The sequence below is a fragment of the Haliotis rubra genome, unplaced genomic scaffold (assembly GCF_003918875.1).
Source record: "Haliotis rubra isolate DU_JTF1 unplaced genomic scaffold, ASM391887v1 Scf1131, whole genome shotgun sequence".
Classification (NCBI taxonomy): Eukaryota; Metazoa; Mollusca; class Gastropoda; order Lepetellida; family Haliotidae; genus Haliotis; species Haliotis rubra.
The window spans coordinates 119,638-142,040 of record NW_025765039.1 but is presented as its reverse complement, the minus strand read 5'-3'; the positions used below and the strand labels follow the sequence as shown (position 1 = coordinate 142,040).

The 22,403-nt window shown below is 40.8% G+C and overlaps 2 protein-coding genes across 2 annotated transcripts in view; one reads left to right on the top strand and one right to left on the bottom strand.

Annotated features, from left to right (window-relative positions):
- The window catches only part of LOC124291769 (serine/threonine-protein kinase SMG1-like), a 109,308-nt gene that overhangs the window by 22,513 nt on the left and 64,392 nt on the right, over positions 1-22,403 (bottom strand). Inside the window, 8 exon segments of the mRNA XM_046728844.1 lie at positions 1,247-1,345; positions 1,727-1,820; positions 2,095-2,233; positions 2,780-2,865; positions 3,024-3,128; positions 3,664-3,804; positions 4,383-4,656; positions 4,775-5,052. Coding sequence (XP_046584800.1) covers positions 1,247-1,345; positions 1,727-1,820; positions 2,095-2,233; positions 2,780-2,865; positions 3,024-3,128; positions 3,664-3,804; positions 4,383-4,656; positions 4,775-5,052 — 1,216 coding nt within the window.
- On the top strand, positions 10,801-19,359 carry LOC124291759 (beta-3 adrenergic receptor-like). The gene is made up of 2 exons (XM_046728834.1): positions 10,801-11,008; positions 17,729-19,359. The coding sequence occupies exon 2, from the start codon at positions 17,749-17,751 to the stop codon at positions 18,703-18,705; it is 957 nt and encodes a 318-aa protein (XP_046584790.1). The 5' UTR covers positions 10,801-11,008; positions 17,729-17,748; the 3' UTR covers positions 18,706-19,359.

The window sequence follows — 22,403 nt, the reverse complement described above, 5'->3', positions numbered from 1 at the left end:
ACGTAAAAAAAAGTAATTAGTAAATTGAACCGAATTTAAATTTACACAAAACTCACAGCGAGAGCTGTAAAAACATGAAACAGTGCAATTAGGACATAATATATGCGGGTCAGCCGCAGACACTCGGTACCTACAACGAATACAAGTTTTCATCAATTGTAAACATGAAGACTGACTGACTGAGTTTGGTTTTACGCCGCTTTTGGCGCCGCTTTTGGCAATATTCCAGCAACATCACGGCGGTGTAAACATGAAGAAAACACATATCAAACAACGGAAATTTTAGACCAAATTTCAAACTGTAATGTAGAATATATTGCTAAAAAACGTATACAGAAATAATTTTGATGTAAGGTCCGAAAACAAAAAAGGATATGTGCCATACAGGGACCCAGGTGCTCTCACAACCGTCCTCAAGGGCGAAGAAGGAGAGAGTGACAAATATGGCCGATCATGTGAACATTTGGGCGCCAAAGGGAGGAAAGGGACGCTACTCTTGGGTGAGTGATTTTACATCCGCTTTTTTAAAGGGAACTTCAAGGGATTTCAAGTGTTCCACTATCATTCGCAAGAGGAAGGAGACAAGCATAATTAGCATGAGTCAGGATAAGGAAAAATCTACATACATCATCAATTAGTATATAAAACTGGAAGGTGGATGTGATGAACCATGCACCCTGGATGTCCGTATTGCAGCTTGTCCCACAGCAGAAATATCACGCTTCAGTGGGGAGAGGTTTCAAATGAGGCAAAATTGAGAGCAAAGAACATTGTCAGCTTTCTATAATTCCATTACTCTGAGCAATAGTGGAAGGTTGACGTCTTTTACAAGCCTGACTGCAACCGACATACAGAGAGATTACTTAATAAATGGGTATCATATCAACTTGACAAAGCGACTGTCAAACGGAGTTGGGTTGTACACCAGCTTGGACAGTACTCCAGTGATGCCATGGTGTGTCAGCCTTATCACGCCATCCATGTCCCCACTACTGTCAAAGTTGTTGTATTTCCAGTGAGTGAGTGAGTTTAGTTTTATGCCGCTTTTAGCAATATTCCAGCTATATGACGGCGGAGGACACCAGAAATGGGCTTTACATATTGTACCCATGTGGGGAATTGAACCCGGGTCTTCGGCGTGAAAACCGAACGCTTTAACCACTACGCTACCCCACAGCCCCTGTATTTCCAGAGCAAAAATACAGAAACTCTGACAAGAGATCTGTTTGTATAAAGTGTGTGTTACCTGAGGCAGCCCCCTCCATCATGATGTAGCGTTTGTTGAGGGAGCAGAGGGCGGACACGATCACACAAATCAGACTTGTCACTCCACACATGCCGCTGTCTGTAACACATCACAAACAGATCAACTTTACACATATAATGTACAGTCTCTCAGTTTAATATAACATGACAACTCAAAGTGATGTAGGCTGTAGATGCCCCATATTCAGTGAAACTATAAGGTACAGGTTGACAGACACCAAAGATCAGGGTAAATGCCACTGACATGACAAGGGAGGCAACTCTACAAACCACCATAACTAAGGACCTTCCCCATCCACCAACAAAACCAAAATACAACACTGAAACATTTCCATATAGAATAACTATCATATCCAAATGGTGCCATTTATCCCCGTAACTGTCCTGCTAGTCCCAATGACATGTATGATGCCACATCAATCTAGGATTCCACTAACAGCACATAGATCCATGTTCTCACCTTGCACAAAGGCCTGTATTGCTCTCTCAGAGTCATGGTACTGTATCTCGAGGATGGGCGTCTCCACCGACTCCTGGGATCGACGCTCCAGCAACTGGAGCAACAACGTAACAGTTAGACCACTAGCTACATCAACATCCCACCTCCAGCACAGGACTACCGCCTAGACATCATTTGTCATAGCTCCATCACAGGATGCATTTGACAAACCTCGAAACATCCGATCTTACAAGTTTTGTTTAATCAAGCATTTTTTATGTCATGAGAGTCACACTGATAACAGAATGTGTGTTGGCTAGAAACTGTTTGAGATACTACGCCTTCGACATATAACACGTTTCTTTAAACTGCAGAGCATACTGTTGTACCTTCAGTATCTTGGCGTTGGTTTCAGTGTTGATATTCTGTAGTCGAGTCTCTGTTGTCATGACAACTTGTGTCTTGGTGCCGGGAGCTGTAGACCCCGGCCCAAACAGGTCATGATACCTCGAGGTTATCTGCTCACACCTGACACAAACAAGAAGGTGATCATAAAGTTAAAATGTTACTGTCATCACTGCAAACGTAAGCCAAAGTTTACATATATTTAGGTGTTGGTACATAATTTTGTGTCAATCCCTATCACTGGGACTAGGCAGTTTTATTATGCTGAACCAACACCATACCTCACCTCTCAAAGCACATTGAACACCACATAATACACTGACTCTACCATGTATAGTGTTGTTGACAAATGTTTTCTTTTCTATTTTATAACCATTTTTCTAACTAGAGATACATTATGATAAGATCCACAGCAGTATGAGTGTCATTTACTGCCAAGGAAGCATGTGTTCAGAGCTGACAAAAACACCACAGTGTGTGAAATTCCACAGTGTGTCATCATAGCCGACTGAGCTAAAACATTAGACAATATCTCATCCTAAAAGTCATGAACTGTGGGCAAGCTGTGTTAATGTTAGTGCTGTGACGCTGGGAAGGGGGGAATTCTCTGAGTCTATATATGTTGTTAGTGGCATAGCGTAAACCTGACATGAAGACTGTCAAACTCACTTGTTTGTGGTGAAGTCACACACCAGTTCCTGCAGCCACCACAGATAGTGGGACGTCCGCGCCTCATCAGCAAATATGGCTCTGAACTGAAACATTCCAAAAAAACTCTATATCCTCTCTTGTCAGTGAGAGTCAGAATGTGACTTGTTCATACAAGTAACCAATCATGATGACACTGACTAATAACTTCTGATAAGTTCACCAAGTAGACTACACCAATGTGACGGATGCCTGTGTTTCTCACCTGTGATACGATGGTGCTGTAGCTGTGCAGCACCTCAAACATGCTGTGTAGCAGTGATCGTCGCTGTTGCAGGTGACCACTCATCTCCGTTTCCAGCTGTTCACACTGAAAAACACAGTACAGTGTGAATAGCATTGTTCATACTAAAGTTGGGACTCAGTAGTATAGAGGAGATGCCAGTAGTATAGAGGAGATGCCAGTAGTATAGAGACCACTGAGAAAGATGGTGAAGATGTTGTTCCCAACTTAGTAAACAACCTATGCTGAAATTTGGGAGTCTGTTTTTAAGTGAGAAACAACAGATTCCTTTTAAGTTCTTTGTTTTCAATGACCACTAACTTCTTTGTTTTCAATGACCACTAAGTTCTTTGTTTTCAATGACCACTAATAATAACTTGATGACAAAGTGAATGTCTGTGTATCATGCCTACCAGTTACAGAAGCATTTATACCAGATACAAATTGGACTGACATCCACTACAGTGAAAGAGCTGGATAACAGGACGCTTTTACGGCCACAATGGCAGGGAACAAGATCAGCTTTATTTGTCATGCGTGTTTGGACAACAGAATCCCAGGTTGTCGACAAGGCAATATATAACTTCAACCACTTAACAAGCCTCCTGCTCCACCAGCTCACCTGTCCCACAATCTGACTCTGACCCGCTCCCTGGAGGAACTCAGTGGCAGCAGAAAAGCTGGGTGCTCCCAGGTCCAGAGGCTTAGCCACCTCGGAACACATCTTCTGGAACACCGACCCCTGCATGGTCTCCAGGCAGTGCTAACATGTAGAAACAAAGACGATGCAATACACAGCAATCCCACACAATACACTGATCCTACAAGAGGAAAGTGGTGGACAGACTGAACAGAAAACAAGATTAAATCCAAAATACCTTGCAACACATGTACGCCAGGTTTAATACAGCTTTTTAGCAATACTCCTGCCATACCAATGTATGTGATGCCCGCAATGGTCCTCACATGTTGAGAGTCTAACCTGTGACTTCAGCATCATATGACTGCAATATTCCTACAAGGGTCATAGAACCCTATTCATTCACGCATGTACTATACAGTCTTACTGATAACATTTGTTAATTATGGCATGGAGAATACTTAACCAACTCCAATCATCCCATAGCAGTATAATTAATAGTTGTTGTGGGGGCCTCTTGTACAAAACAACCTTAGCAATAATACTACCTTAAGTCTATGTTAAGGTATGGGAGTCTTAACGCTAAGATCACTCTGTACAACGGCACCCTAGGGTCTTTGGGGAGTTTCTCAATTTAGTTGGAGTAGATTCCAACACTACAGAATGTACAATAATGATTGTCTCCCCTTCAACACCCTCACCTTGTGCATCTTCTGCCAGTGACTGAACTCGTTGATCTTCTCCTCCACGGCCTTGTAGGCTGAGTCCTTGGCTGCCTTGACCACGGAGTACTCTGCATATCTCTCCTGCAGGGAGTACAGGGTGTGAGCGGCATCACGCTGAGCCTCCAGCAGCAGCTGCTTCACCTCCTTCATCCCGTCCATGTCGGTCAGGTGGGACAGGTGGCTCTCGCACATTTGTATCCATGACAACTCCACTTCCCTCAGTTCAGGCACAGCAGTCAGTATGTCTTCTCTGAAACACAAGGTCATTCATCCATACCAGAAAAACGTGGTACTGAGTGACGCCATACCATACTAGATACATACCACCCACTTATCTATACTCGAAAAATTTGTTACGTCCTCCTTACCTGTTCTTGGTCCACGCTGCCTTCATCTCCATCACCCTGATAGCAAACATGCTACAGGTGATCTCACGCTCCATCTCCTTCTTGCTCTTCTTCTTCTCCCCTGCTCCAGCCGTAGTGGTCATCCCACCTCCGTAGAAGGCCCCTGTGTAGCCGCCCTCGTTCCCTGTGGTCCAATCCACCAAGGGGTCATACACAAAGGCTTCCAGCAGGGTAAGCAGAGTCTCTCGGCCTTTACGCATTGTTTTCATCACATGCTCGCTTGCCGTGCGGAAAGTCCCCTGAAACACAAAAGTAACCAAGTCAAATCAAAGTCTCATGTAAATCAATGGCTGAAACAATACAAGGAACAAGAATAATGACAATTATTGTGGACATACAACTCTTTTATTCTGTGGAGGCGACGTTTCGACATAGATTCTAATGTCATTGTCAAGCAAATGAACAGTTCTTGCAGGGAACAGGCAGTTACAAGTGTTGAGGAGAGGTTGTGGAAACCTTGATTTTGGTTCATGTCACATGAACACTTCATACAAATACAACAAGCTTCACAGAAAACATTTTGTGGCATTCATTGCAAAAGCAGGAACTGGAATTCTGAAATGCGAATCAATGCAATATAGTGTAGGTTTTCTCTCGTTAAAGAAACAGTGTCAGACTTTCGTTCAAGCAAGACACATTTTAGTTTGATCCCCTTGACCAATATTCAGGTGTCTTTATTTATAGATACTGTTGACCAATAATTGTGGTCTCTATATATCTCTTGGACCATTATTTGTGATCCTTACAGAACTGAAATGTGTACTTTGCTCCTACACATGGTTATCCTACATTTGAGATCGTTTATTTATCATAGTTTCCCTAATTTAATAATACAGGGAGTCATTTTAGTTCCCCATATAGTTTCCTATCTATTTCAATAAGAGACTCATGATCAGTTCCCCATCTATATTCTAAGAGCATCATGTTTAGTTGCTCAGTTACCAATATGTAATTTTTCAAGTAAACTTGATATTTTTATACTTATCCTGACTCATGATCTTTTGCTTATCTCCCTTTCCCTTGCTAATGGTAGTGGAAAACTTGAATCCCTTGAAGTTCCCAAAGCGGACGTAAAAATACACTCACTCAGGAGTTACCTCCCTTTTGCCTTTTCCTGCGCAAACAGTCATGTGACCAGCCTAACTTGTCACTCTCTCCTAATTTTTCTGCCCATGCACTTGGATCTGCTATGTCCGAAGTGTTTCCAGCGGGAGGTTGGGAGGGCTTCTCGTCATGAGTCAGGATAAGTATGAAAATATCAATTTTACTTGAAAAATTACATATTTTTTCTTATCCTGACTCATGATCTTATAGAATCCGACGGATCAAGTGGTGGGTCAAGCCACTTCGTGGATTCATCAGCTGTCCTTAGATAAGTCCTGTATCCCCCATGGGAACTGTAAAACGGCATTTCCGGTATCCTATTCTTCGAACTTCCGTTATAACTCCGGGGGACCACTTTCTTGTCTTACTTCAGTCTCAGACAAGTTGAATCATGTTGATTCATGTGGCTACAGATAAACTAGTATCTTCTTATTACTTTCGTCAGGTAGTGATCTTTGTTGTCCGTGAAAACGTGGGGAGAGTCGAGCATGATGTTGAGATTCCAGTCGATTTGGGATGGTACTAATACCCATTTGTTGTCGTTTTTGAAGATGAGAGTGTACTGCGTGTTTCTGGAGACGGCCGTGGTCTCGACGTCGTCCAGGTGGAACAGCCTGCCGCGGAACGCTGGGGTTATCGTCCATTTGTCCTCGTCGTTGCGGATCAGGTCGTATCGCGTGATGTTGACCTCTCCTTCGGTATCTACGTAATCGCCTAGGTCGTTGCCACCACCACCAGCGGCAGTAGAGGGTGGCAGTTTGACGCGTTTGTAAATGTTGTTTTCAGTTAAAAGCGTACAGTTTGCCGTCGTCCGAATCCGAGCTTGTCCCCAAGGTCGGAGATAGCTATGTTGGCGCATTTTCTAACTCGTGTTCCTGGACCTTGAGACTCTGTCATTGTCGTATGTGCAGCCTCACACTGAGATACCCTATACTTACAGGATCGTGTTTAACGTCTAAAACCGATATTTTCAATTCCGTGATGTTGCCTCGGATTAAATTCTTGTAATGCCGCGACGAAAACAATTCGGTTCTGCCGTCGTTGTACTTTTCCGTTTTCACCAGCACTGCTCTCAGCAGTGTGGAAGGTCGTTCGCCTTGAACGTTGTCTGTCGTGCTCTGCTGATTGAGATGAATGCACAGTTCGTGATACGGAACGAGATCGGGTAATTTCGTGCCGGTCACGGTGGTTTCAGGTTGTATGTCATTCGACGTAAACCCGAGGGTTTAATCCTATGGACGACTGAGCCTCAAGCCGTTTTTTCCGTTGTTGGCTAACCTGACCCTGCCGTTCGAGTCGTTCATTTTGAGTTCGGCTCCCATGGGTTTGAAGATTTCTTCGTTGAGCGAGCACACGCTGTAGTAGCCGCCCGTTACTTGGTTGTGGATGTTATTGACGAAAAGCCTGTTGTTGGTCCATCGTGGGTAGTAGGGGATATCGCAGAGCGCGACCTGACATGTTATCGATCGCATGCAGCGGTTGAACGGACTCACCGCCCGTGATTCCAGGAAGCGTCACGTACATATTGAAAAAGTAGATATGTATACTATATAACAATTCAAATATGTACAAACCGGGAGTGTTTTATTCTAAAAGTGATAATATAAGTGCTACCTATTTCACGCAACTGAGTATTGTGCAGGGCTCCAGATAATTTTTGAACACCAGGAGTACATACTCCTTATTTTTTCAATATAGGAGTACTCGAAAACCTTAAACCTACATTTAGAGTACTGAATGGAATTTAATGGAGTATCAGTAATCTTGTGTTTCGTTTCATATATGCACCACAACATTGCTAGTCTTGTGTAAACAGGTCAATATACAATAAAACAATACTTTTTCAGATAAATACGTCTGTAAATGATTCTAAGACCGTACACCATTGCCGTGGTGCGTATCTGCTATGTTTTATAAATTATTTCCTACCGTATCGTGCAAATTTTTTATCCGTACATACGCCGATACGGACCTTATCTGGAGCCCTGATTGTGGTCGATGCAAAGGATGGTTTACATTTCATGGTTTGGTTCATCGACGTGTTTAAAAATTACTGGTTTTCTTTTAAGAATGTGAAAACGGTACACACTTGGTTCCACAAACCGGTGCAGTTCTGGCAGAATCAATTCAATTTCGCTGTGTGGTGCGCGACGACCGGGTGCGGCGTGACGTTGAACGACACTCATTGTGATGCGCTGAGTCGGTCCGTGTTCTATTTTCAGATCAGACGTATCCTGAAAGAAATCAGAGCCCCGATTCCGCAGGACAAGGTGCAGAATGCTGTAAACAATCCATACGATCGACGTGCGTATGAACGCGTATGTGGTGAATTCGAACTAGATCCGAAGACGGTCCATTGGCGGTTTGGGCATTCCCATCGTTCACGACATGTATCTCGTGGAAGCCAGCAAACAGTTGGTGAAAGATTGGGGTTACAAGTCGTATCATTACGTCAAGACGAACGAGTGGAACGACCATTACATGGCTTTCTACGACAGCAAGGATTACCGCGTTTGGAGGTTTGAGCAGGGACCCCCGGATGATTGGAAAATGTTCATGCTGGACACCTCGAAAGGGTTTACTTGTGCAGGTGTTGTCAGATTAAACGATTCGATTTGAACGGATGTGTGGGCCCTGCTGGGCGCTCAGACACAAACGCGTTCCAGCATCCTGGGTCGTGAAGGGTTGGCTTACGACGTGCAGGAACAGTTCATGGCTAACGTCGAGGATGCCATTGCTAGACCGGTCGATCTACCGAGTGCCATCGAACCCTATCAAAACGCGCTAGAATACGCCCGGTTCGAAAGTCGACTACGTGTTCGGCGCGAGACTGTACATGGCTCCGATCAACATGCGACTGAGGGTGAACAGAGTGGTGGGCTACAACAATGAAATCATCATCGCAACTGCTGATCAAAAGTTGGGTTTGAACCAGGACGTCAATAACGTGAGTCGAGTCATGTCGCAGTACGAAACGGGCATCGTGGCACCGACACCGGAAGAAGTAGCCCCACCAGACAAAAACAGCAGCAGCTGCCCCCACACGTGCAGGCAAACCATCAGCGGCACGTCAATTGCAAAACAGCGCTGGTGGTCGGCGGTTGGACTCTGCCTCATTTGGTTAAAAATTCCTTAGCCGTGATATACACCAGACCCGCCACGTCGACGACGCAGCCCACAGGTTTTGACCGAGCCACGTGACCGTTTTCGACAAGAAGCCTAACAACCAGGAAACGATGCTGCCCAAGATGCCAGGCAGCGCTTCGGCCGCTTTGCCGGCCAGTTAAGCCAGGGCTTCGCCGAGAAATTTCAAATGTTTTTCATCCAGTCTCTGACGTCGTCGCCTGATGATGATGGCCTTGTTGGTGTTGGTGGTGTACCGGTATCGATATGGTGAAGCCCAAAGCCGTGAGAACGCTGGCGATGGTTATTCTTTGTTCCCGGAACAGAATTCGGATCCTGTCGGCCAACGTGGTGTCCTCGTTCATGACTCAGACGATGGTTTCGCACTCATGGCTGATTTGCGATCGGAGGGCGATGGTTATTCTTTGTTCCTGGAACAGAATTCGGATCCTGTCGGCCAACGTGGTGTCCTCGTTCAAGACTCGGACGATGGTTTCGCACTCGTGGCTGATTTGCGATCGGAGGGCTTACCAGTTGGAGGAAGCGGCTTCCAATTTGGTCCGTCTCTCGTCGATATGGTGAAGCCCAAAGCCGTGAGAACGCTGGCGATGGTTATTCTTTGTTCCCGGAATAGAATTCGGATCCTGTCGGCTAACGTGGTGTCCTCGTTCAAGACTTTTTTGGGGGTGTGGGGTGTGGGTGTGTGTGTGTGTGTGTGTGTGTGTGTGTGTGTTGTTACGACTTACAGCATCCGGACTGTGAACCAATTTACTGGGTTTTTTACTGATTGGTTACAGCTACTTACTGTCCGGTTATCGAGGCAAATTAAATAGGCATAGATTGGTAACAAGCTAAAATCGTCCGGGAGCCGAGACATCCGGATTATCGGAGTCTGGACTAGCGGGGCTTCACTGCATATCAATACAAAGCTTCTCCCCAACACTGTATCCACACACACAATAAGAACACATACAATCTGATGACAGCATGCTACCATTTAGTCCATTGGCCAAGAATAATCTTGCCAAGAGTGCTTCTTCTTGTGTGTGTAAAGAGTGAGTCAGTGACTATGGTATAATGGCACTTTTTGCAACATTCCAGCAATATCATGGCAGGAGACACCAGAAATGGGCTTCACACATTGTACCCATGAGGGGAATAGAACCCACATCTTCGACGTGACGACCCAATGCTTTAACCACTAGGCTACCCCACTGCCCCGTGTGTAAAGATATTAGGCTAAGAAATGTGACAAACATGAATGATAGCATGTAACAAGAAGGAAACTAGACGAAAGGTATTCAAATACCATATATCTAGCAAAACTGATCAAAGGGAACTGGCTCATAGGACCATAGTTATTTCTATTCTGACGTTTACACATCCATCCAATCACCTTTAGTTTTCTCTGGTAAATCATAACTTAGGGTTTTTTAGTCAACCCACAGTGGTTACACTGAAACATATACAATAATGCTTTTGTTGCTCTTAATATTTGACATTCTAACATAATGCACACACTGACTACCCAGTCAGTATACAGGCAAGAATCTCCATAACAACACTACCAACTCTTGGGAACAATTCTAAACTGCAAAGCTCAGTTTGATTTATTTGTTGACATCAAAACATTCACACATATTATACTCAGATTTCACTTGCTCGGCATCACAGGTGACTAATTGGATGAAAGTATGTATCTCACTGAAATCCAATCTTGGTAAAATATTGATGCAGGTAAACAGACTCGTTAAATTCATTACAGAATCCCTGCGCACGTCCGGTTAGTCGGCGGTGTCCCAGCAGGTGGAAGGTATGGACTCCAGGACGGACAGTTACAGTCTCCAGTGATGGGGGCAGGAGTAACACATCAGAGACCCCATAGCCAAAACATGTGTATTAACGGAGCAAGATAATGTTTTGCCCACTGAATTTTGAAAAGATCTGAGGATAGTCGCACATACAGAGGTAAGAGATCAAGATGACTGTTACTACCAACTTTCAAACTGTATGACAGCATCTGGCAAACAAGTACCGTAGTCAAATTATTCGCTCATATATATGTTTTGATAAAACACATCCAAAAAGATAGTTCTGTCTTGTGGCATGCAGAAAAATTAACAAGTTGAAGTTCTGTTTTATAACATTGTAGCAAGGTCTCGACTACAACTGCTTAACTGTTATAACATTGTACCAAAGTCTCTACTACAACTGCCAAGCTGTTATAACATTGTAGCTAGGCCTCTGCTTCAGCTGCTCAACTGTCATATGCCATGCAGAACAATGAACAAGTTGAAGTATCTGTTTTATAACATTCTAGCTAGGTCTCCACTTCAACTGTTTAACTGTTATAACATTGTAGCTAGGCCTCCACTTCAACTGCTTAACTGTTATAACATTGTAGCTAGGCCTCCACTTCAACTGATAAACTGTTATAACATTGTAGCTAGGCCTCTACTTCAGCTGCTCAACTGTTATATGCCATGCAGAACAATGAACAAGTTGAAGTTTCTGTTATATAACATTGTAGCTAGGCCTCCACTTCAACTGTTTAACTGTTATAACATTGTAGCTAGGCCTCCACTTCAACTGTTTAACTGTTATAACATTGTAGCTAGGCCTCCACTTCAACTGTTTAACTGTTATAACATTGTAGCTAGGCCTACACTTCAACTGATTAACCATTATAACATTGTAGCTAAACCTCCACTTTAACTGCTTAACTGTTATATGTTATACAGAATAACAAGCTAGTTGAGGTTTCTGTTATATAACATTGTAGCTAGACCTACACTTCAACTGTTTAACCATTTTAACATTGTAGCTAGGCCTCCAATTTAATTGCCTAACTGTTATGTATCATACAGAATAACAAGCTAGTTGAGGTTTCTGTTATATAACATTGTAGCTAGGCCTCCACTTCAACTGTTTAACTGTTATAACATTGTAGCTAGGCCTACACTTCAACTGATTAACCATTATAACATTGTAGCTAAACCTCCACTTTAACTGCTTAACTGTTATGTGTTATACAGAATAACAAGCTAGTTGAGGTTTCTGTTATATAACATTGTAGCTAGACCTACACTTCAAACATTGTAGCTAGACCTACACTTCAACTGTTTAACCATTTTAACATTGTAGCTAGGCCTCCACTTTAATTGCTTAACTGTTATGTGTCATACAGAATAACAAGCTAGTTGAGGTTTCTGTTATATAACATTGTAGCTAGACCTACACTTCAACTGTTTAACCATTATAACATTGTACCTAGGCCTACACTTTAACATAGTTAACCTTAACTGTTATGTGTCATACAGAATAACAAGCTAGTTGAGGTTTCTGTTATATAACATTGTAGCTAGACCTACACTTTAACTGTTTAACTGTTATGTGTCATACAGAATAACAAGCTAGTTGAGGTTTCTGTTATATAACATTGTAGCTAGACCTACACTTCAACTGTTTAACCATTTTAACATTGTAGCTAGGCCTCCACTTTAATTGCTTAACTGTTATGTGTCATACAGAATAACAAGCTAGTTGAGGTTTCTGTTATATAACATTGTAGCTAGACCTACACTTCAACTGTTTAACCATTTTAACATTGTAGCTAGGCCTCCACTTTAATTGCTTAACTGTTATGTGTCATACAGAATAACAAGCTAGTTGAGGTTTCTGTTATATAACATTGTAGCTAGACCTACACTTCAACTGTTTAACTGTTATAACATTGTAGCTAGGCCTCCACTTTAATTGCTTAACTGTTATGTGTCATACAGAATAACAAGCTAGTTGAGGTTTCTGTTATATAACATTGTAGCTAGACCTACACTTCAACTGTTTAACCATTTTAACATTGTAGCTAAGCCTCCACTTTAATTGTTAACTGTTATGTGTCATACAGAATAACAAGCTAGTTGAGGTTTCTGTTATATAACATTGTAGCTAGGCCTCCACTTTAAAGGCACAATGTCACCCATTTTCAACAATATTTTGGCCTTTATTTTATATATTGGTGGCACATGCACTCACTTTGTCTTCCTATTGATGCAGTAAAAGACTAATTATCCCTTATGAACACTTATGAACACTTGCCATATATGGAATGTAAAAGATTGTTCCATACATCGAAAACTGTTGCACGCAGTGTTGTCGGTGTTTGCCGAACTGGCCTCAATCACAAGTTGCATTATAGAATATTCGTAAAGAGCGCTCCAAGGGACATAACTCGAAGGGGTTCAGCTTGAAATAATGTTCGGCCATTAGAGGGCGCAAGAGTCAATTTAATGTAACGTAGCATTAATTCCTTTGAACTTTTTAATTTTATATTGTTATCTAAATATGTCATTTTTTTGGAATAAATTACATGGTAGCTTCCCTGAGGGCTGATAGTTAGTATTATTGAGAGAAATGCATTATGTAATTTTAGAGAAATGTGGTGTGACAGTGTGCCTTTAAATGCTCAACTGTTAAGTGTTATGTAGAATAATGAGCAAGTTGAAGTATCTGTTTTTATAACATTGTTGCTAGGCCTCCACTTCAACTGATTAACTGTTATGTGCAGCGTTCAAAATACCCACCTGCCCGACTGACCGGGACGGGTTATTTTCAACACGAACTGCCAGATTCTCAAATCCACCTGCCCGACGGTCGGGTTAAAATTTAGACATGTATATAAAGATATTCATCATATTTGAGGATGATAAATCATTCCTAATTCACCCCACTTCAGCGTGCAGGATAATGAACAAGTTGAAGTATCTGTTTTATAACATTGTAGATATTCTGCTTGACTGTGTGGACTTTTGACTGCAAGGGATTCACATTATGATGCAAGAAACTTGAAATATCCATGAATGCAGACTTGTTCTCGTCACTATCTGGCTGAAATAATGCCGAAGTGACTAAAAGCCCAACTCAACTCAACTCCACTGCTTAACTGTTAAAACACTGTAGCTAGGCCTCCACTTCAAATGCTCAACTGTTATGTGTCATGCTGAATAATGAGCAAAATGAATTTTATTACCCACTTGGTCAACCTATGGGTAGTTGCATACTAATCTCGTACATCACACGAGTGTCGTATCGCGGTGACCTGTGTCATAACGACTTGATCTGAGATTCCAACAATTCGATTGGATAACCGATGACTTCTCAATTAGGTCACTTTGTGGCGGAACTACTTTTTCATTCATAACAAACATGTGAATTCATTCATTCTACAACTTAAATGCATTGTGGGAATGTAAACATTGCGAACGTTGCCGTGCGGCTGTTTAATTTTGAGTCGAAAGGAGACATTATTCAAAAACATAATTTTCCACCAGTGATGTTGGTCGAGTGGAGAAACATTATATGTACTGTAGGAGGCTGTAAGAGGTGATGTCAGTTACTAAGGGCACAGACGAGAATGGCGTAGTGACGTCAATACAGTGTGACGTCATGCAAAAAGTGTACTACAATACAAAATTCTTCCGCAACCTCTTTATGAAACCGGTTTCGGTTTGAAACCAGAAAAATACAAAAATACGCTATTTTGTCAATTTAATGCATCTAAGACATGGGTAATAAATAAAATACCACACTCGGTCTCATCACATACGAATTATACGAAACTCGTGACCTTCCTGTGGTATCTCACTTTCGCTCGGTCAGATACCATAGGAAGGACACTCGTTTCGTAGTATTGGTATGTAATGAGACCTTGTGTAGTATTCTCTATATATGCTACACTTCACAGTAGGTAGGCTTCTACTTCAGCTATTATTGTCCTTCTTAGCATTAATTCCATCATGTTTAACTGCAAAGATAGCATCAATAGCTGATCAACAAAGATTTCAGAAATCCACATTTTCACTGCAATGTTGTTAGTCGAGTACAACTATTTCTTGCAACTATCAGCAAGTACTCATCACTTCAAAAACAACCCTAATCATAGGTGCCACACGACATCTAAAATAAACATTAAAAAATATTCAATCAAAATAATGAACTATATATTCTGATATTAGAAAACACTCAATAAAATGCATTCACTATATCTACTCCTTCTGACATCATAAATCCTGCCTGTACTCTGTGCTTCTATCACTTATGATATTTGCAATTTACTCATTATGAAATTGATGAGCATATTTGCCATAGTCGAGGTTGAAATCTATTATACTGGTGCACCTCAGAAAAGAGGAAGTGAGGGAATTGAGCATGTATTGTAAGGGAAATGCACAGTTCCCGGTGGAGTAAGGATGTTTACAGTGCTCTTGACAATATGCATAATCACTTGCATCATTCCAGCTACTGTTGATATAAACGATGCTGTTTGCACTTCATAGATTATGTAGATTTAATGACTTCCGATCAAGGACAACTATTGTCAACCAGAACACATTGCTATTGACAACCATGACGTTTAGTAGTTATCCAGACTTGTATTTTTAATCTTAAATACATGTACACTAGCAATGGTAGCGAATTGTATCTACCCATACAACAATGAATCATCATGACAGACTGGAATTACTCTAACTACACACACGCTATAACTTACCTGTGACGATGTCAAACAACCTAAACATCAGTTTACTCAGCATTCTTTTCGTCAAATGATTTCCATCACAAGTAACCCTATCTCATCTCGCACCATGAACATTATTTCAGGGAATGGTCTGTGCCTTATATGCTATTTGCTTTAAAATGATAAGAATAATATCAAATCATATTCTTTAATCACTCTCTATCTCTTGTCAAGCCAGTGTTTGCTATCTGTTAAATCTAATCATTGGTTAGCTTGTATAGAGTCAAAGCTAATGGTTACATTTAATGTTTAAAAGAAGTTAAGTATCCCACAGCTTACACATGCTATTGTACTGAATCTTTCAGGCCATGAATGAGTAAATCAGGTGGTCTTAACTCTTTGTATTGGTTTAACACCAAATGTGCTATTACGAGAAAAAAGCCCTCCATGGTCAGACCTAAAGCTGCTTGTGTTCTTCAAAGCATGTTTCCATGATACCCAGTATGTAGATCATAGGATAAAAAAGTCATTGGTACAAAAGTACCGGTAAAAAGTCCTTTTTACTGATATAGTTTTTCATTTGACAAGATTGACATCAAAGATTTCAAAGAAAACATGATGACTGTGGCAGTGAACATCCGACTTAACAAATATCAGTAGGCCTAGACTATCTTATGTCATCATGTGATGCATTATGTAACTTATAACTTATGATGTTTATATCAACATTTCAATCCGCCATCATGTCATCAGACTTTTACATTTGTTGTATGTGTGACAATTGAAAAACTTAAAACTAAAAAAAGCATTATTTTCTACAAATTTCTTGTACATTTTTCCGGGGATTCACTCCTGATGAATAGCACAGATCTTTTGGAAGATTATTATAAGGCTAACACCATTTAACAAAAGAATGATAAGAAGATGTCAAAAGTTAACGTCTCCCCCAAATAGCTCTTCTCACAAAGAACACAAGATGGTCAGTGTGACACTTACCTAGAAACATGGTATGAGCAATAGTCACTACAAATCCATTAGGGCTGTAACGATGCATTGAACTATCGATACATTGTAATTGCTGAGTCTCCGATAGCAATAAATCGATGGTAGAAACGAAAAACTGTCGATGCATCGATAGTATGTGTGACTATCAATAGTTTAGTAATTGACTTCCGTTGATAAATGCACAGCAAAATACAGCATGTACCAGATTGTTTCACTTTGATTTAGAGTTATCCGCCCCTATTACCTCTTAAACAACTTGACCTGGGTTTCAAGTTTCTTGTCAGTTATCAAAAGACACTGAAACTACTTCAGGTTGTTTTTATTTCATATAAACTAGACCTTCATTTGGGAAATGCCTTCAAATGAGACAATTCAAGGAGAAAAACTATTGCAATAGTATTGCAATAGTTGGTCTCAATAGTCTATCGCAATAGTATGTTGCAATAGACTATCGCTATCGCAATAGTTGTTTCCCCCTCAATAGTCACCCCTAAAATCCATTACATCATTCAACCTTTACCTTCATATCCTTCAACATTCAAGGGAGACAATTCTATAGCTATATTAATGTAAATTTTCATATACTTTCATGGATAATGACATGGTAATTGACATTGAGATATTTGACAAAGCAGTGATTGATACTGGTACCTGCAAGGAATGTGAGAATATCTGAATACATCCTAAACATTCTATTACCCATTCATCAGCAATCTGTTCAGTGTTTATTGTTTTCAATCACCATTGCTTTTATCATCAATCCATGTATCATCAGTTGGCATCGGGTGTTAAGCATGCATGTCAGCATAGCCACACCAAAGTTAGGCACCTTGTGTGTTAATTTTGTATGCAAATTGGCTGTGAAAATCTATGACGTGATTAGACAATGGCTTGTTACTAAATAGGTATTGGGTCATTATAAAAAAAAACAATGGCTCTCCCTTTTTGATAACTTGTGGGCCTTTGTATGATAATTTGATGCATTATAATCACAGCAACAATTTCTACCATTTTGTATTGTTTGCCATGTTAACTTATTATCTGTTCACCAAATCCAGTATTACATTAGCCATCCTTTCATGACTTTTTGAATTTAGGAAACTTAACATATCAGAGAATAACACTTGGAAAAATGAAACTCAAATGTGAATTTTGCCACATTTCAGATAGTTGAAAACACTCCTCAATGAACAAGAGTACAACAGAGTCCCCAGCTCCTGGGAATTCTAGTGGAGGATTCACCCCACTGGCTGTAGGCCTGATGACCGGGCAGTTCATCATGATGGTGGTGATGGTGGGGGGCAACAGCATCTTCATCCTTGCCATCATCAAGTACCGCAAACTGAAGACCATCAACAGCATGTTTGTGGCCAACCTGTCCCTGTCCGACCTCATCTTGGGGATCACCATGTCCTTCCAGATATCCTTCTTCTTTCAACCCTGGATGGAGCATGTGAAGGAGCTCTGCATCCTCAGATTCCAGTCCGTCAACCTCTTCAGCAAGGCTGCCCTGTACTCCCTCTGCCTCACTGTCATCGACCGCTTCATTGCCATCATCTACCCGTTGAAGTACACGAGCATCATGACCAACACCAAGGCATACATCCTCATCGCCATCATGTGGGTGTATGCTATCACTAATTCCCTTGTCCCAATCATCTTCGACATCAACACATGGGACACAGCTGCCTTCTGTCTGTACGAGCTTGTGACAGAGAGGGCATACCGCCTGTATATCCACACTGAAGGCCTCCTCCTCTCCATCTTCCTAATGGTGTGCTACTCCTACATCTACATGGTTGTCCGCAGACACAAGAAGAAGATTGCTACAGAAAACACTGCATCTGATCGCAGGTTCATTCAGGACAAGAAGCTGGCCAAGTTCAGCATCATCATCGCCATTGTCTTTACCATCTGCTGGCTGCCCTTTAGCATCATTCAAGAGATTCAGGCTTACCAGTTCACTGTTACTGGAGCATTTGTAGGCAACTTTGCTGTTTTTCTGGGCATTTCCAATTCAGCCATAAATCCATTTATCTACACATGGAAGAATCCAGACTTCCGCAGCGCTATTAAAAAGCTGTTAAGACTGCAACATCTTCCTCAACAAACCAATATCACTTCAGGAGGACCCACCAGTTAGGACAGACTAACATAGAGACCATAGAGACAGTACTGGCCAAGAACTGGGAAGACATCTGCACATGGGGTTGGTGTTGTAAGTAAATGTGTGCTAAATACGTAAGGACTCACCAAGTGGATGTTCTAAATCTTGCAACTGTTTCAGCTACACCACCAACATCATTGCATTGTTCTACAAGATTTGATGTGCACGATACTCTGCTTCATCACACCAGCCTGATGTCAATACTCATGTCAAGGTGATATGAGCGAGTGAGCTGGGTTTTACGTCTCTTGTAGCTATATTCCAGCAATATCACGGCGAGGGACACCAGAAATGGTGTCCATGTGGGGAATCAAACCCAGGTCTTCGGTGTGACAAGCAAACGTGTTAACCACTAGGCTACCCCACTGGCCCAAGGTGACATGAAAGGCAGTCTGTGAGTGTGGCCAGTTTCACAGCTTGCTTGGACCAGTGTTCACAACAAACACATAACTTGCTTTCATATGGCTGCTTCCATAGGCACCCTACCAATGTCACCTTATCAAAGTGAAACCAACTACATGACAGTGGCGCAGTGATGGAATCCAAGCAATACTGGAGTGAGAGAGTTTAGTTTTACTCCACACTCAGCAATATTCCAGGTATATGGGGGCAGTCTGTAAATAAGCAAGTCAGGACCAGACAATCCTGTGACCAACAGCATGAGCATCGATCTACGCAATTGGGATGCGATGACATGCATGTGTCAATCAAGTCAGCGAAGCCTGACCACCTGATCCTGTTAGTCACCTCTTATAACAAGCATGGGTTACTGAAGATCAATTCTAACCCAGACCTTCACGGGTCAGCAATACTTGACCATAACAAGGTGGTGATTCAACACATATCAGGAGTACCAGGTACTGAAGCTCACGTTGTCTGCATGGGAGAACAAGCAAAACTACTGATAGCTATTCTGGCTTAAGAAAGTTTCCTGGTTATTGGATAATTTGACTGTTTTAGAAGTAGGCTAAATCATACTGATTTGTACCTAGCCACCAAGGGAAAATATAAGTATGATAAGGGAAGCCATTATACATTTAGCTGTAGGAAGGGCACACCAAATTTACACAGAAGAAAACATAATTTCTGTATATTAGCGTACCCACGTTGCATTTGAATACAAATAAGCATGATAAATATTTCTACACTGATGGAGTAATGAAGTCCTGTAACAATACAAGCTTACAACGTGGAGAGGTAATAATAGTTAAATGTTGCTTTTGACACACTAACTTTAGCTTTAGGTGTATGCAATATGTAAAACAGGAATAAAAGATTTCACATCTATACAACTTTGATGATTTAATTTGATGATTGTTTGTACACTTAATCTAAACAGATTAAGGTATATGTTTATCCAATAAGTACAAAGAAACTGACAACTTAATGATTTGATGACACATTTGAAAATGTGACAACTTCATGACTTGAGGAGCACTTCAGGAGAAACTGACAACCACACCTGACATGTCAAAAGTAGTTATTTCAACATTCCTAGAGCACACACTCAGTAATGTAATGCAAGTTATTTTTGTTTGATTAACAGAAATAGCAACACTTTTTAGATTTTCAGGTGACTGATCACTTCCTGACTTTCCTTGTAGCTACTGAACATCACATGGTAGAGTATACAGTCTACATATCAGCCAATGAAAACATCTGTCATGCACCACTGCAACGTTGCACCAGAAGCTTTAGGACACGCCCCCAAATAGTTTGTAATTTTTAATCCAATTATGGACAGTGAGACTTTGGTTTGGTCAGGAACTGACTTTATGTATCTAAGAACACTAATATTATCAATTAAATCTGACATTTCAACTTTTTCATGTGCCTTGAATCTAATGCAGAGATGCCAACCCTATTTTGGGCCTAAGTGTAATACTAGAGGTCAAAGAGTGTAATTTGGAGCTAATAAGTGTAAAACCTGTCTGCCGATCGCTTCAAAATGGTACACATTTTCAAGAAAGGAAGATTCTAGATAGAAACACATATGACCAATCATTATGAAGCTCCATACATCGAAAATTGTTGGTCATATGACTCAAAATACTTTAAATCCTTGCAAGTTAATTGGAATGAGTGCGATGCTAAGAGTAAGCGATTCCTATCGGTGCAAGGCCATTTCTGTACCCCTGCACCTGTGCGTTACGAAACACTTCCCTGAGAAATTTTATCCACTTTATTGATTTTCATAAAACGAGTAGAAAAGCGTAATTTTCCCAGATTAAGTGTAATGGCATAATTTAATGGTCAAAATCGTAATAATTACACCTAAAGCGTAAGGGTTGGCATCTCTGCTAATGGCATCAAAAGTATTTTACAAGTAGTCAGCAAATAAAAATGAAAGATTGTCTAAAAATCAATGATCTTGTATAATGAATCCTCTTAACATTCATACCATTACAGTGAATAATTAGCACGTAGAGATATTTATTAGACATGCAAATTTTGAATTTTTCAAAATTAAAAGTTCATAACATTGAAGGATGAAATAATGACCATCCTAAATCATTTACAAAGCAATGACACTTATTGTCTGGGATGAAGGAAGTGTTGCTAAGGATGGATTCTACATTCTGCAGCCAATTAAAACATTTGTAACTATAAAATCTACTTTGTCATTGCCATGTGCATGAACAACACAATGTTGGATGACCAACATTGATATCATACGCCCACTATGAAGAGAAAAGTTAAAATGCTATCAGACATTACTTCTGATGGATGACGTCGAAGATTTGTTGCATGAGGTAGCTTTGCACTTAAAGTATTATGTTTCCCCATTTCAAAACAGACCATAGGACAGAGTTATGGATCTGTATCCTGTAACAATAACAATGTGGAAATAGCAATTGCATCAAAACCATTGTTTCAGCCAACTGAACTCACAGATAAGCATAATGAAACCATAGCCAGCCAGGCTCAGGAAGTACACTTAAATTGTGTTGACTTAGATGAAAGGCAACACAGATGAATAATAGTGTCATGTTCATGGAAACCAGCACATCAAATTAATTGCAAAGAAATAAAAATAAAACAAGATCTCTGACCTGATAGGAAATTGTTTTTTTACCATCTGTATTATCATGTTACAACATACCTGTCACTTTTATGCTTCACATTTTATCAGATAAAATTAATCACCACTGTATCAATATCATAATCGTTATATAGGCATTTCACAGAAGTGGCCCCGTAGATTACAAAGGAGATACAATAACACCTCCTCTCCCATGCTACTTAGCAACATTTCAGTACAGATCCCAATACCACTGTCAACCAAACCTGTTTTTCAATCTTTATGTGATTTTTGTCCATCATGACACAATATTTTTTACTGATAATACTTTTGCTGCTAATACTTCATACACCCCATGAATGTTAACTTCCTGTTAATGGTTCACCTACCATATATAATTCTGTACCATGTTCACATGATCTATTCTTGCTTGACAACAGTACAAGAATCTACAACAGAATGTTGTTTAACAGTAGAGTGAAAAAGTTGTTATCCTTAAACTGTGTCATTATTGTCATGATCCTTCAGAATTGTCCAGTTGCAATGTATCTTGATGTAGCAATGCACTACTGTTCCCCTCCAGAACAACTCAGTTTCAGCTTGAAGTCATATTAGCTCTGTAAATGGAGTGTCACACCCTAACCACTTAAAT

Excerpts from the sequence above, each read along its gene's own strand:
- LOC124291759 (XM_046728834.1), top strand. The coding sequence starts at position 17,749 with ATGAACAAGAGTACAACAGAGTCCCCAGCTCCTGGGAATTCTAGTGGA.